This window comes from Balaenoptera borealis (genome assembly GCF_965194805.1).
Source record: "Balaenoptera borealis genome assembly, chromosome: 7".
Classification (NCBI taxonomy): domain Eukaryota; kingdom Metazoa; phylum Chordata; class Mammalia; order Artiodactyla; family Balaenopteridae; genus Balaenoptera; species Balaenoptera borealis.
The window spans coordinates 13,762,541-13,776,221 of record NC_138864.1 but is presented as its reverse complement, the minus strand read 5'-3'; the positions used below and the strand labels follow the sequence as shown (position 1 = coordinate 13,776,221).

General features: G+C 54.3%; 1 protein-coding gene across 1 annotated transcript in view; it reads right to left on the bottom strand.

Moving 5' to 3' along the window:
- The window catches only part of COA1 (cytochrome c oxidase assembly factor 1), a 240,344-nt gene extending 236,557 nt beyond the window's left edge, over window positions 1-3,787 (bottom strand). The window contains exons 1-6 of the mRNA XM_082399882.1: window positions 3,740-3,787; window positions 3,374-3,583; window positions 1,887-2,070; window positions 1,058-1,156; window positions 763-933; window positions 62-133 (exon numbers count right to left, since the gene is read on the bottom strand). Of these exons, the coding sequence (XP_082256008.1) occupies window positions 62-133; window positions 763-933; window positions 1,058-1,156; window positions 1,887-2,070; window positions 3,374-3,447 (600 nt within the window). The 5' untranslated portion in view covers window positions 3,448-3,583; window positions 3,740-3,787. The remainder of the gene's footprint in view (window positions 1-61; window positions 134-762; window positions 934-1,057; window positions 1,157-1,886; window positions 2,071-3,373; window positions 3,584-3,739) is intronic.
- Between the last annotated feature and the right edge of the window lie 9,894 nt (window positions 3,788-13,681).

The following is a 13,681-nucleotide window of genomic DNA, read 5'->3' as shown; positions in this document are numbered from 1 at the left end:
GCTGTGGCTCTGGGGAAGGACCGTGGAGCTGCGTGCCCCTGCCAAGGGCTGCCCTGAGTACCTTCATGGCCTGGTACCTCTCCGAGAGCCAGACTCTCTCCACCTCCTCACACACTCCGTGTTCCAGCAGCTCCTGTGGGAGAAGACAAAGCCTGACTGGAAAGAGGAGAGCTGGGGGCCCAAGGCCCAGCAGGGGGGCTTTGTGGAAGCAGGATCCCGGGGGACTTGGAAATGAAGACTGTGCCCAGGGAGCCTCCAAGCCCCTAGGGAGGGGAACATGGGTCACCTCTCAGATAAATAACAAGCCCCAGGATACGTAAACAACTGCTTTTAAAACATAGGTGAATTCAACAAGACTTCATTTAAAAGCATAAGTGAATTCAAAAGTCTCTTTTCCATCACGATATATTCGCTCCGTGTAAGTGTACAAAAGGAGAGCTTCACATTTTGGGTCCTCAAATACTGCGCATTGTAAAAAGAGGTGCTCATGCCCAGGGGTCCTCTTCCACCATCCGGGACGGTCTAAGCTGATGCCAGTGGTGCCAGCTACCAGCCCGCCAGGCTCCCGGCAGCTCCCTTGGCTGAGTCCTCTCAGTCCCCCTAGGGCAGGTGCTGTGGCCCCAGTTTACACGTGAGGAATCTGAGTGAAGAGGGTGGCTGGCCGCCGCTGGGCTCTGAGCCACCAAGCCACCTGCCCTGGCCAGGCCCTGCGGCCCCCTCGCCTCCCCCCACCCAGCCCTGCTAAGTGCGGGGAGCACCGACCTGGACGACCCTGCGCGAGTGTTCTCCAAAGCGGGCCAGGCCACGCAGCTGGCTCAGGGCCGTGACCGGGCTGGGAAGGGCCTTGAGCACTGAGGCCGCTCTGCACAACGAGAGTTGGCGGCCCTCACCGCCGGCGAAGCCCGCGGCCTCTGCCAGCGTCTCCAGAGCATCCTGCAGGGAGCGGCCCTTGGTGAGGGGCAGGGATGGCGGGGTACCTCACCCCACCCCCCCCTCCAAGGCTGGGACAGGGGAGGGCCTGGCCCCATCCCAGGGAGGCAGGGGCCCCAGGGCTCACCGAGAGGCCGGCGTCGTGGTGCGTGACGGGTGTGGGATGCTGGCAGGCACAGGGCAGCCCCCATGCTGGGCGTGGCGGCCCCTTCCTGCACACGGCCACCTGGGGAGGAGCAATATACAGGCCGCTTCGAGGCTGCAGGGTGGGCAGGAACCAAGGAAGCCCCCCGGAGCCCTGCTTCTCCTGGGTGGTCACCTAGGGCTCTCGGGACAGAAGGGGCCGACTCTCAGAGGGCAGAACTGCCAGAGGCACGGGGCAGAGGCGGTGTCGCCCTGCAGAGGCCAGAGCAGCAGGAGTGGCACCACCTGCCACCGCACGTGTTGTATGTGCGCCACGTCCCGGAACCCTCTCAAGCAAGTGGGCTGGGGTGCCTGTCATCCCCACTTCACAGACGGGGACACCGAGGCCTCGTGGCTCACAGGCAGAGTCAGGATTTGAATGCGGGCAGCCCTGCTCTGAGCCCACAGCTGAAGCCCCCAGCTGTGCTCACCCAGGAAGCACTGAGGTGGGCGGAGGCCATGAACCTCACAGCACCCCGAGGACGGCCTCCTGCTGGCCTCACTTGGGGTCACGGTCTCATCCACTTGATAAGCAAGAAAGGCCTAAAGATGCTAAAAATAACTGGATCTCAAGAGAGTCTGCACCCATGGTGAGAGGAGAAGCGGGAACGGCCTGGCTTCCCAGGGCCCCTTGGTGGTCTGGGCTGAGCCCTCACCGCCCACCTCACGTGAAGGACACTGAGGCACTGCTGCCGTGTCACCTGTCCCAGCTGAGCTCCGGCCTGCGCTGGGGCCTTCTCTGGGGCCCCACCCTCATCCTTCACCCGGCTCACCTCCAGGCGGTGCCGGCACTCCACAGGGACAGGCTGCCGGCCGCCGTGCTCTCCGTGAACCAGCTTACATCTAAGAGCACTGGGCGGGTGCATCCTGGGTGAAGGGCCGCCGTCCTGCGCTCCTGCCGGCAGACGGCCTCCTCTGCTGATGGTCCCCTCCATCATGACGTGTGTCACCTCCGAGCTGGGCGGAGGGAAGAAGAGGAAGTGGGGCCCGGAGCCCTTTCCCAGACCTGCCATTCTTCCTGCTTCACTCCATGCCTCCAGACCTTTGCTGTTACTATCCCCTCTGCCTGGTGACCACCTATTCATTCTTCAGAAAGACCTCCCAGCCCCTCCTCCTGGCAGACAAACATCTCCACCACGCCAGCATCTGCAGAGCTGTGTGTGGTTCTCGGCTCTAGCTATGATAAGACCAACCCTTTTTTGTGTTAACTTGTCTGTCTCCCTCTCCCCCCAACCCCAGAGGAAGGAGAGGCCAGGGGCACAGGGGCCAGGACCAGGAGGGGGTCTTCATCGAAGTGCTGGAGACAGACTACTTGGGTTTGAACCTCAGCTCTGCCACACACTTGCTGTGCGCCCTTGGGCACATCACTGATCTCTGTACTTTGATTGCCTCATCCACAAAGCAGAGATAATAACATATCTACTTTGCAGGGTTGCTGTAAAGATTAAATGAGCTAATAAGCAAAACGGCTTAGATAGTGCCCAGTACACTCTAGGCCGTGGTCATCATCCTCTCCTGAGTGGGTCTGCTGCACCCCTGGGAATGGTTAACTAAGCTTCAGGGGGACTGGCTTCTGATTCACTTGCTCTTTCAACTTCAAAACCATGGGAACCCTCCTCCCTTACTTACAGCATTGCTTCTGTAGTGGTTTTGTTTTTGTTTGGTTTTCTTCTACTCTTTGAAGTAGAAGAAAAGTCACTTTCTCAGCCCTGAGGAGAGAAATCAGTTTAGCTAACAGGGCAAGATGAATTCACCTAAGGAAGGACTGTTAACCACCGCTACACTCACATGGCCCTTTATAAAGCCTCCGCCATACATTCTCTCCTTGTCCTACAGAAACGCTCCTGGCCCTAACTGCTAACACCCTTTTACAAAAGAGGAAATTGACAGGAAAGCTATATGACCATGAAGTGCCAGGGCTAACTTGGAATCCAAACACCTCAGGTGCCCCTCCGCCCCGGGGTCAGCTGCGTGGGAGTCGTTTCAGATCTCAATATCTTCAGCAGTAAGGAAACACCGTATGTGAAAGTGGCTGGTCAGCTGCAAAGTTCCGAGCACGGGCATCTGTGCTCAGGCCATCACGCCACTCAGCAGCGTCCCCCGACCCACCGGGCGCGACGGCATGGTGATACCTATACGGGCGTGCCACGTTCCCCGGTGAGGCGAGGCCGTGGGCGCCGGACCCGCCCCGCGCCCCTCGGAAAGGTCGGCCCTAGGAAGGTGGCCTCGCCTGGCGGCGAGCTTCGCCACGACCGCGCACCTGTAGGCGTCCAGGACGCGGAAGCCCTTGGAGAGAGCCAGGCGTGTGAGGAAGGCCCGGCGGCTGCGGCCCATGCGTGGCTCAGCCAGGTAGACAGTGACCCCAGGGAAGCGTGCCGCGGCCGACGCCCGACGAAGGCAGACGGAAACTGGACAGAAGCCGGAAGGAAGGCGGGCGGAAGGCGGGCGGAAGCCTCACGGAAGCCGGAAGCTAGCGGGTGGAAGCCAGCGGGCGGAAGCCGATTGGAAGGGGAAGTGGCGCCCGGCCCCACTCAAAGAGGCAGGCCCCGCCCCATGCAAATTAAGTCTCTGGGCGGATTTCGCCCCCAGGGTCGTTTGGAGCGAGGTAGAGGTCCCGGGGTTTCACCTGATTGGGTGTTCTGGCCTCTCAGCGCCAGAGTCCCCGCCTCTATGCAAATAGAACCAGAGCACACACCTTTTATTTAAATTACCCTCGCGGAAAGTCCCGTCCCATCCTTGGGACCACCCGGGAGGAGAGACTGGGGTGGGGGGTAGGGGGGTGGGGTAAAAGGGGTGCGGGCAGGAGCTGGCAGGGAGGAGGCGGGCGGTTAGGGAAACCTCGGCGCGGGCTTGGGGGCTTCGTCCTCGGAGGCTAAGAGGGGAGATCGAGGTGGGGGTATCAGGGGATCCGTCCTCGGCGCGTGGGGGGGAGGGGGATGTTAGTGGTGGGTCCTTGGCGGGTAGGAGAGGGATCCGTTCTCAGCAGGAGAGGAGTATCCGCCCCAGCCCCTGCTCTTCGCCCCTGCTATTCGCTCCCTCCGACTGGGTCGGGCTGGACCGATGGGCCCCGGAAACCTGGCGGCGCGGGGCCCCTGGATCGCGGGCCCGGGCAGATGCGCGATTGAGCGTGCTGGTGGAGCGACCGCTTCAAACCCCTGGAAAGGGTTTTCAGTCTTTCTCAATCGAATGGCGTTAGGACGACTGGCCGGCCATTTGGAAAAATGGAAGTTGGCTCCCTCCCTTACTGCTTAACACGGAAATAAAATCCAGATGGATCAAATATTCAAATCTAAAAAAGAAAAAAAAAATGTAATGGGGAGTCGATGAATGTTTTTATAGTCTAAAGTATCACAATAAAGCTGGAGACACTAAAGGAAAAGAATGATAAACTTGAAGACATACAAATTTAAAATGTATTTAAACATTAAAAGGCAAACCAGGGGAAGAGTGTGACACATTTGGAATTTAAATCTAATTCCTGTAATTATGAAATTGTCCACAGATTAATAAGGAAAAGACGACAAGCAAGAACACCAGTAGGCAATTTACAGAAGAAATGCTACTCAAAAACATACCAGATTGCCTGACTCGTCCAATCAGGGAAGGGCAAACTTAAATGAGAGTATCTTCACTTATTGCATTATCTGACACGTTTACAAAATTGATCACACATGAGGGAACTGGCAGATTGTAGGAGGGACTTTTTGGAAGCCAATTTAGCAACCATAGGCAACAAAATGAAAACAAAAATCTCACCCAGCAATTCCTTTTCCAAGATTGGTATTGTGTTGAATCCCAAGACCAGGTTGGGAAAGCTGACATCTTGACAACATCGAGTGTTCCTGTATGTCTCTCATATCTTCAGGCACTACGCTTTGGAATCTCTTTGTTATGCTATGTGATCTCCTCAGTCTTCCCTGGCTGCGGCACAGGGCTGAAGCAGGCTGGTGCCTCAGCCCAGGCCTCCTCTCAGCCTCCACACCAGCTCCCCACCTGCCCTCCCGGGCCCAGGACACACACTCTGGCTGGTAGGCCTGGGATGCGTCCCCTCTCTCATTTCCTGTGCTCGTTTCTCCTCCCGCCATCTGGGAAGGGGCAGCTCCCAGGCTCTCTGTAAGGAGTTGGAGTTCCCCATCTGTGGGTTCTGCCTTTCCTCAGAGAGCAGCAGCCTATCCCCTGAAACCATCTCCATTCTTCTTGATGGCCTCTGTCTCCATCCCGGGCACCTGGGTTCTCTCTTGGGGAGGCAGAGGCAGCTTTTAATGACCCATCGTGCCTGAATACTTAAAACACTGGGCAACTTGCAAAAATGAGGATTTCCACAGGCCCAGGGAGGTTTTGTGAGGGGTGATCCTCAGTGCCCACTGAGTGGAGGCCTGGGCACAGGTGGGCAAAACCACAATATCGATGGTTGGCGTGCTCCTCTCCTCCCCTCCCTGGACCACCAGGTCACTGTCCAGCCAGCTGGGAAGCGGAGACCTCAGCCCTCTATCTCCAATAAACCTGGCTTGGGGTTCCCAGATGTCTAGGTCCCCAGCCCCCTGCTGCCCACGCTGAGACCACCCCCCAAAAAAAGTCAGAGTCTGCACAGATGATCTCCTGGCTGGGCCCTCTCAGCTGCCCTGGGGGTGGCAGTTCTCCCCTGTGTTCTGCACTGTGCTTTCTCATGCTGTGTTTTGGATTAGTTTTACCCAGATGTATGAGCTTGCATTTTTCCAAGATGAATCTCATCTAGCTATTTCCTGTTCCCACTTCCAGTTCAGAAAAGGCCCCTGGGGGTGATTTTTCAGTCCTCGTGACCTTCATAAAACCTCCCCATGGAGCACCGTCTTTGAAGTCCGCTTCAGTACTGTTGGCGCCTGTCCTTGGCCTGTGGGGCCGGGACTCTGCCTGGCTCTGAGGCCCAACCCCCCACCGATTCCCGTCTCCTGCGGGTTACTTGCCAGCTGCATTCCGGAGGGTGTGCGGTCAGCCTGTTGATGCTGTCGGACTGGAGCTCCTGAGGGCCACTGGCCCAAAGTTCTGGCCTCTAGTGCTGCTCCCTGGACCTTCCTGAGCTACCCACTGCATCACTGTGGGTTTGGGCTATCTGGTGCCTCAGTCTGCTCAGGCTGACAGCACAAAATACCACAGACAGGGCAGCCTAAACAAAAGAAACATTTCTTATTGTTCTAGAGGCCGGAAATCCAGGATCAAGGTGCTGGCAGGCAGCTTTCATTCTGAGGCCTTCTCTCTTGGCTTGTAGGCGCCACCGTCTCTCTGTGTGCCCACACGTCTCTTTGTGTGCTCGTGGAGAGGGAGAGAAAGAGATCTCTTCCTCTTCTTATAAGGCCACCAGTCGTATCAAATTAGGACCGCACCCCTGTGACGTCATTTAACCTTATTACTCCTAAAAGCCCCTTCTCCAAATACAGTCACATTGGGGGTTAGGGCTGCAACATATGAATCTGAGGGAACACAATTCAGTTCATAGCACCTGGTGTATTTGGTCCTGTGCTGCTGTAACAAATTACCACAAACTGGGGGCTTAAAACAACAGAAATTTATTCTTGTAGTTCTGAAGCCTGGAATTCTAAGATCAAGGTGTTAGCAGGGCCGTGTTCCCTCTGAAAGCTCTAGGGGAAGATCCTTCCCACCTCCTCTAGCTCCTAGTGGCTCCTGGCATTCCTGGGCTTGCGGCTGCATCCCTCCAATCTCTGCCCCATCCCCAATGGCTGCCTTCCCTCTGTCCCTTCCCCTTTTCTTATATATATATATTTTTTATTTTTTAATTTTAAATTTATTTTTACTTTCTGGCCGCGCTGCATGGCATGTGGGATCTTGGTTCCCCAGCCAGGTTCGAACCCGTGCCACCTGCAGTGGAAGCACAGAGTCTTAACCACTGGACCACCAGGGACATCCCCCCCCACACACCTTTTCTTATAAAGGCACCAGTCATTGAATTTAAGGCCCACCCTTAATTCAGGATGACCTCATCATGAAATTCTTAATTACATCTGCAAAGACCCTTATTCCAAATATGGTCACAGTCTGAGGTTCCTCATGGACATGAATTTGGCGGGGGGGGGGGGCACCATTCAATCCACTACCCTGAGTCCACACCTCCGACCCAGGCTCAGCTCTGGACTCTGCTGACAGGTTCCATGGCCCATCATGGATCTCTGCAAAAATCCATTAGAGCTGCAGGATTTAGTTTCTGATAGGAATAGATGTGCTCGTGCCAGGGACTGTGGCTTGCCATGGGCCTGCCAGGTTATGTGACCAAAGGAGATGCTTTATTTTTGAGAAACTATACTGTCTTTTAAGGAAGACGTGGGTCCCTGTGCTTTTTGGATGGTGTCTAAGTCCGGTCGGGCAGCTATAATGAATACCACAGACTGGGTGACTTGAAAAAAACAGACATTAATTTCTCACAGTTCTGGAGGCTGGACATGTGGAATCAGGGTGCTGGCAGATTCAGTGTTGGTGAGGGCCCGCTACCAAGCTGCAGACTTTTCACTGTATCCTCATATGTCAGAGGGGGTGAGACATGGTGCCTCTTTTATAAGGGCACAAATCCCACCTACGAGGGCCCTGTCCTCATGACCTAATCACCTCCCGAAGGCCCCACCTCCTAACACTAGCACCTTGGGCATCAGGATTGCAACATGTGGATTTGGGGGAGGCGGGACACAAACAGATGGGCTCTGTATAAGAAGGAGGTGGGGGGATTGGAGACCTGGGGCAGGATCTGGAGCGGGAAGACTGGGCCAAGGAGTAGAGAAGAATCCCTGACTCCCTCCCACCATGGGGACTTGGCCTAAGAATGATGGAAAAGAGATAGATGTGTCCTTAAAATGAAGGCTCTTAGCGTTCATTTTTCCAACCAGCCCTGACTCAGCATGGTTGGTAATCCCTGGGGGAAGGGCTAAGTGGTCTGGAAGAATTACGAGAAGAGGGATGTTTGCTGAACTAAACTCCGTCACAAATTGACACAATTATCTACTCTTTCCACCACAGGTAATTCCATTGATATTAAGGCAGAATATGACATTATTACATTCTTGAGTGAACAGACCCAATGTCATTTAGGTATTTTCCAATTTACTACTGTTATTGAAATAAAACACAGATATGACCGTGGGGAGTTCCAGCTTATCGGCTTCAAGGAGAGCCCTGGGCTGGAAAGTTTGGCTGAACGCCCAAGGTTGTCATGGATGGTGGCCCACGGGGTGGAGGGTATTGAGAGGCCAGATACGGAGGCAGCAGCCTGCCCCAGGATATGGGGCAGGTCAAGGTCAGAGTCTGTCCTTCACTGGAGGAAAGGTGGGGGGAGCAGCTCAGGAGGGTGTCCGTGGTCAGGGCCACATGCAGATGGAAAAGGATGGAATCTGGGTATAGTGGGGCAGGGGGGATCCTAGACAGTACAACTACTGACATTTATGGAGGGCTTGGTATAGGCCACGTATTGTGTTAATTATTTGTTCTATTTCATTTTTATTCTCTTCCCAGTTGTATGGAATTGGTACTGCTATTATTTCCCCCATTTTACAGATAGAAGAACTGAGGCCTAGAGCCAAAGTACTCTTTCCAAGTTTACAGTGCACACAGAGGCACAATTATGATTTAAACAGTGGTTGTTTGACTTCTGAGCCAGCCTCTCAACCATTGATTCAACAAAATTGTGTTGCGCACCAAGCTCTGCCCTAAGTGCAGGGGGTACAGCATATAAGACGCACAGAAGGACCTGCCTTCATTCCATTTTTGTAGAGGCAAGACAGACAGACAAATAAGGAGAATGCACATGGTGCCGGCTGGTGCCATGGGGCACAGAGGGCATGGCTGAACCAATCCCTTAGGCGTGCACACCCTTCTCCAATCGTGCCTCTGATGCTCTCCCCGGCAAGAGGTGGGGTCTATCCCCTCCTCTTAATGGGGGGCCGGCCCTGGGACTTTCTTGGACCAACAGAAGGCAGCAGAAGCGACATTGTGGGATGCGTGGGCTCAGCCTGACGAGGGCTTGCAGCTTCCATTTCTGCCCTCTTGGAAGGCAACTGCCACGGAAAGAAGCTCAGGCTGCACTGTGGGTGCTGAGAAACACGTGAATAGAGAACCAGGAGCCCTCGGGACACCAGCTTCCGCTGACGTCTTAAAGCAGCAGTGCTAGATCATTCCTCACGATTCTGTGAGCAGACTCCTGCACGTGACATCAGCTGACTCCTCCCCCATGCAATGGCTCACAGAATGGTAAGGAATGATGTAGCACCGCTGCTTTAAGACAAATCAGCTTTGGGGTATTTTTTCACACAGCCACAGATAACTGAGAGGACGGGAGAAGGGCAAAGTGCCATGGAGAGAACTAAAGTCAGGGCGGGGGGAACTTCCCTGGTGGCGCCGTGGTTAAGAATCCACCTGCCAATGCAGGGGACGTGGCTTCGAGCCCTGGTCCGGGAAGATCCCACATGCCGCGGAGCAACTAAGCCCGTGCTGTACAACTACTGAGCCTGCGCTCTGGAGCCCGCGAGCCACAACTACTGAGCCCACGTGCCACAACTACTGAAGCCCGCCTGCCACAACTACTGAGCCCGCGTGCCACAACTACTGAGCCCACGAGCCACAACTACTGAAGCCCGTGCGCCTAGAGCCCATGCTCCACAACAAGAGAAGCCACTGCAGTGAGAAGCCCATGCACCACAACGAAGAGTAGCCCCAGCTCTCCGCAACTAGAGAAAGCACGCACACAGCAATGAAGAGCCAATGCAGAAAAAAATTAATTAATTAATTAATTAATTAAAAAAGAAAAAAGAAACATGGTTGAGAGTTATCATTCATAACATAGGTTATGTTGGAGCGAGAGAGAGGGATTGAGAGGCAAGCAGAGGGAGTCCTTTCTTTTAAAAGTACACAGTAAAATATTTCCCGGTGAAATCATATGATGTCTGGGATTTGCTTCAAAATCATGTCGAGGCAGAGGAAAGGGTGGGACACAGATGAAACAAGATGGGCCTTGAGTTGAGAACTTTGATGACAGAGGTGGAAAGTTCAGCATATCACCTCTCCACTTCTGGATATGTTTGAAATTTCAATAATAAAATGTTTTTTTTAAGCACGTGCACTTAAAATGAGATCAGTGCTCTCTGCCAGGAGCAGTTCTAAGCACTTTACACGTGTCAGCTCATTGAGGCCCAGGACATTCCTGTCACTGGATGACATGCATGTTCCCATCTTGCTGGGAAGGAGAGGCACAGAGAGGTCAAGTGACTTGCTGGAGTTTGCACAGCTGGTGAACAGCAGCCTTGGGGTGCTGTCTTGGAAAAACACCCCTGTGTTCTTCTTTATTCTCACATGACACTTCTGACACTAGATGTGTGGGTTTTCCACACCCAGCAATTCTCCAGCACCAGCTGGGTGTCCTAAGTTCAACCCAATTCTGACACTGACCAGAGTTAGTGCAGACCCCCCTGGCCCCACCTCCACTTCAGATGCCAACATTGAGTCCAGGTTGTCACCTGTGCTTCTGACCAACTGGCCATAAGCTGGGGTTCCCATGAACCCCTTTCTCCAATTTGATAATTTGTTAGAACAGCTCACGGGACTCAGGAAAACAGTTTACCTACTAGATTACCAGCTTATTACAAAGGATACTGAAGGATATGAGTGAACCGCTAGGTGAAGAAATAGACAGGGCAAGGTCCAGAAGGGTCCTGAGCACAGGCCCTTCTGTCCCCGTGGAGTTGGGGTGAGCCCCCATCATATGGATGTATTCACCAGCCAGAAGCTCTCTGAACCCCGTCTTTAGGGATTTTTATATAGCCAGCTTCATCACACAGACATGATCGATCATTAACTCCATCTCCAGCTGGGCTGAAAGTTCCAAGCTCCTTATCATGGCTTGATCTTTCTGGTGACCAGCCCTGATCCTGAAGACATCCAGGAACCCACTTAGAGTCACAGAATTAGAACAAAAGATCCTCCTTCCACCCAGTAAGTTCCAAGGGATTTAGGAGCTCTGTGCCAGGAAGTGGGTTCAAAGACCAAATATTAGAACAAAAGATGCCCCTAGTGTTCTTATCACTTAGGAAATTCCAAGGGATTTAGGAGCTCTGTGCCAGGAACCAAGGGCAGAGACTAATATATATTTTTTCTATCATTTCACAGATGTGACCCAAAGAGCCTAGCTCCATCACAGAACTCCTGATCTATGTGCTTCCAAAACTCCCGGATGATTATGTCACAAACTGTTACTTGTTCTCTCTGGGGGATCAGACAGTTTGAAATTCAAGAAAACTTATCATAATCAGTTTGTTATTTTGCCTACTTGTGTTTTCTAATTTTCCTGCAATGAGCACACACCGACTGCATAATAAAGAGATTTGTAATAAGAAGAGTTTTCTTTTGACCGTGCCACGTGGCTTATGGGATCTTAGTTCCCCAGCCAGGGACAGAACCCGTGCCCCCTGCAGTGGAAGCTCGGAGTCCTAACCACTGGACCACCAGAGAAGTCCCAAGAAGAGTTTTCGATAGACCTAGAACCAGCAGCAATGAGGCCCGGTAGGGGTGCTTAGCCCAGGGCTCCTGACCGCAGGGGTGCAGGGGTGGGGTGGGAGTCACCCTGAGACTTCCCAGGCCCCACCTCTGTTTCCAGTGGCTCACAGCTGGCAGGGTTTCAGACCCAGCAGCAAGGTCGGCAGGACCGCCGTGTGTCCACCCCGGCACAGGCACTCGGGGCCCACCTGCAAGCCCTGCAAGCCCCGTGAGGAGCACAGACTCATGTTGGGATGTGGCATCTCAAGGGGCAGGGGTCAGGGCAAAGTGGCCACCATCACATAACATCTGATCCTTTCATCAAACCTGGAAGGGGTGGGGTCGCCGCTGTCCCACTCCCCACGCACTCCCTGGGTGCATCTGCCCTTCCCCTTCACCCCTCCGTCACTCCCACATCCACACAGCCAGGTTCACGGTCCCGGTTCCAGGACCGGGTGACCAGCTGTCCGAAGGGCAGGCCCCCATGCTGGTCTACCCCTCCTCTCCCTGTACCTACTTTCCTGTGGGCCTTCCTGGATTCCCACCCACCAGTTCCCAACCAGCAGTCTCGCTGGCTCCTCCGTCATCCACTGGGCCCAGGTCTTGCGGGTCCTGCCCCAGAATCTTCTCCCGCTTGGCATCCCTGCCCCTCATGGCCCCTCTGCCCTCCCCATCTCCACTCGGCTGCACGAAGTCCCACTGCCCACAGCACAGAACCCAAGTGCAAGTTGGCTTCCAGGGGTCTGCTGACCTACCCGGGCCTCACGCTGCCCTCAGCCCCCTGCCCACACTGTGCCCATCCTGAGCTCCCCCCGGCTGTTCCCCTACAGCAGGGTCCTGGGTTACCGTCCCCTCCCTGCAAGGACTCACCTAGCGCATCCCACTCACTCTTTCCTCCAGAAGCCTCTGCTGGTCCCCAGGTCCGGGTTGGGTCCCCTGCATGTCCCCCAGCCCACCGGGCTGGAGCATCTGTCTCCTCTGCTGGAGAGAAAGCTCCCAGGGCACGGGCCCCCCCTGTGTGGACTTGGGGTGGCCATGCCCGCACACGGAGCCAGTCTACGAACACTTTCTGGCTGGGCGAGTCTTCCTGGCACTAAATGCGTGCATCCTATTCTTACTGCCCTCAGCAAGCGCTTCTTACTAGGAGATGACCCTGTGCCCGAGGTGAGCCTGTGAGGCCCGGGGCTGGCTCGACTGAGCTCATACATCCCCATGGGAGACCCTGAGGGCCGGCCTCGGAGGCCCATGGGATGGTGATCTCCCAGAATCCAGGTCTTTGGGGTTCTAGACATGGAGTCTGAACCCTTCTCTCTTTGGGATGGTGTTTGTGCAAAGAACTACCAGTGGATGATTTAAAAGGGGCGCAGGGGTCTGGGCCTATGGTGGGTGAGGGCTGCGTGGTGTGCACTGGGAGGGAACCTGTGCTGCAAAGGCCCCCACCATGGAAGCAGGGGAGGAGGACGACGAGCCAGCCCGGAAGGAGGTCACGACGGGGCCTCTGGTGGCTCTGGGTGATCCCTGGGGCCTGGTGAGAGTGCCAGGTGCAGGAACAGTTCCCTGGGACTGAGGAAGTGGAAAAATGAGTGTGAATAACTTCTTTGAGAAGCTTGGCTCTTAGGAGGAAGATCAGGATAGAGACAGCAGCTATGGGTTTCAACACAGAACTCTGGGCGCTGCAGCAGCCTTGGGGGCGTTCTGACACTCCGCGCTAATGGCAGGGGTTGAGGAGCTGAGGACGCACATCTGCTGGGGGTCCCCTTCCTCCTACAGAGCTGGTCAGCACTTCTTGGTTTTGTTGGCTGGGCTTCTGGCTCAGGTCTGCAGACAAATATGCAAGAATGTGAATACCTTACACACAAACTGATTACAAAGTGGCTAATACCACGATGTGTTTCTTATTCTTATACTTTCCTGGGATTTCAGCTTTCACACCTTCCTCTACCAGATGCTAGTTTTTTTTTTTTTTTAACACCTTTTTAAGATCTTAGTAATCTTACCAGACACAAAAGTGAAAATAATATCAGCTGTAGCAAAGACTGTTAATTATTCCTCAGTATTTATTATC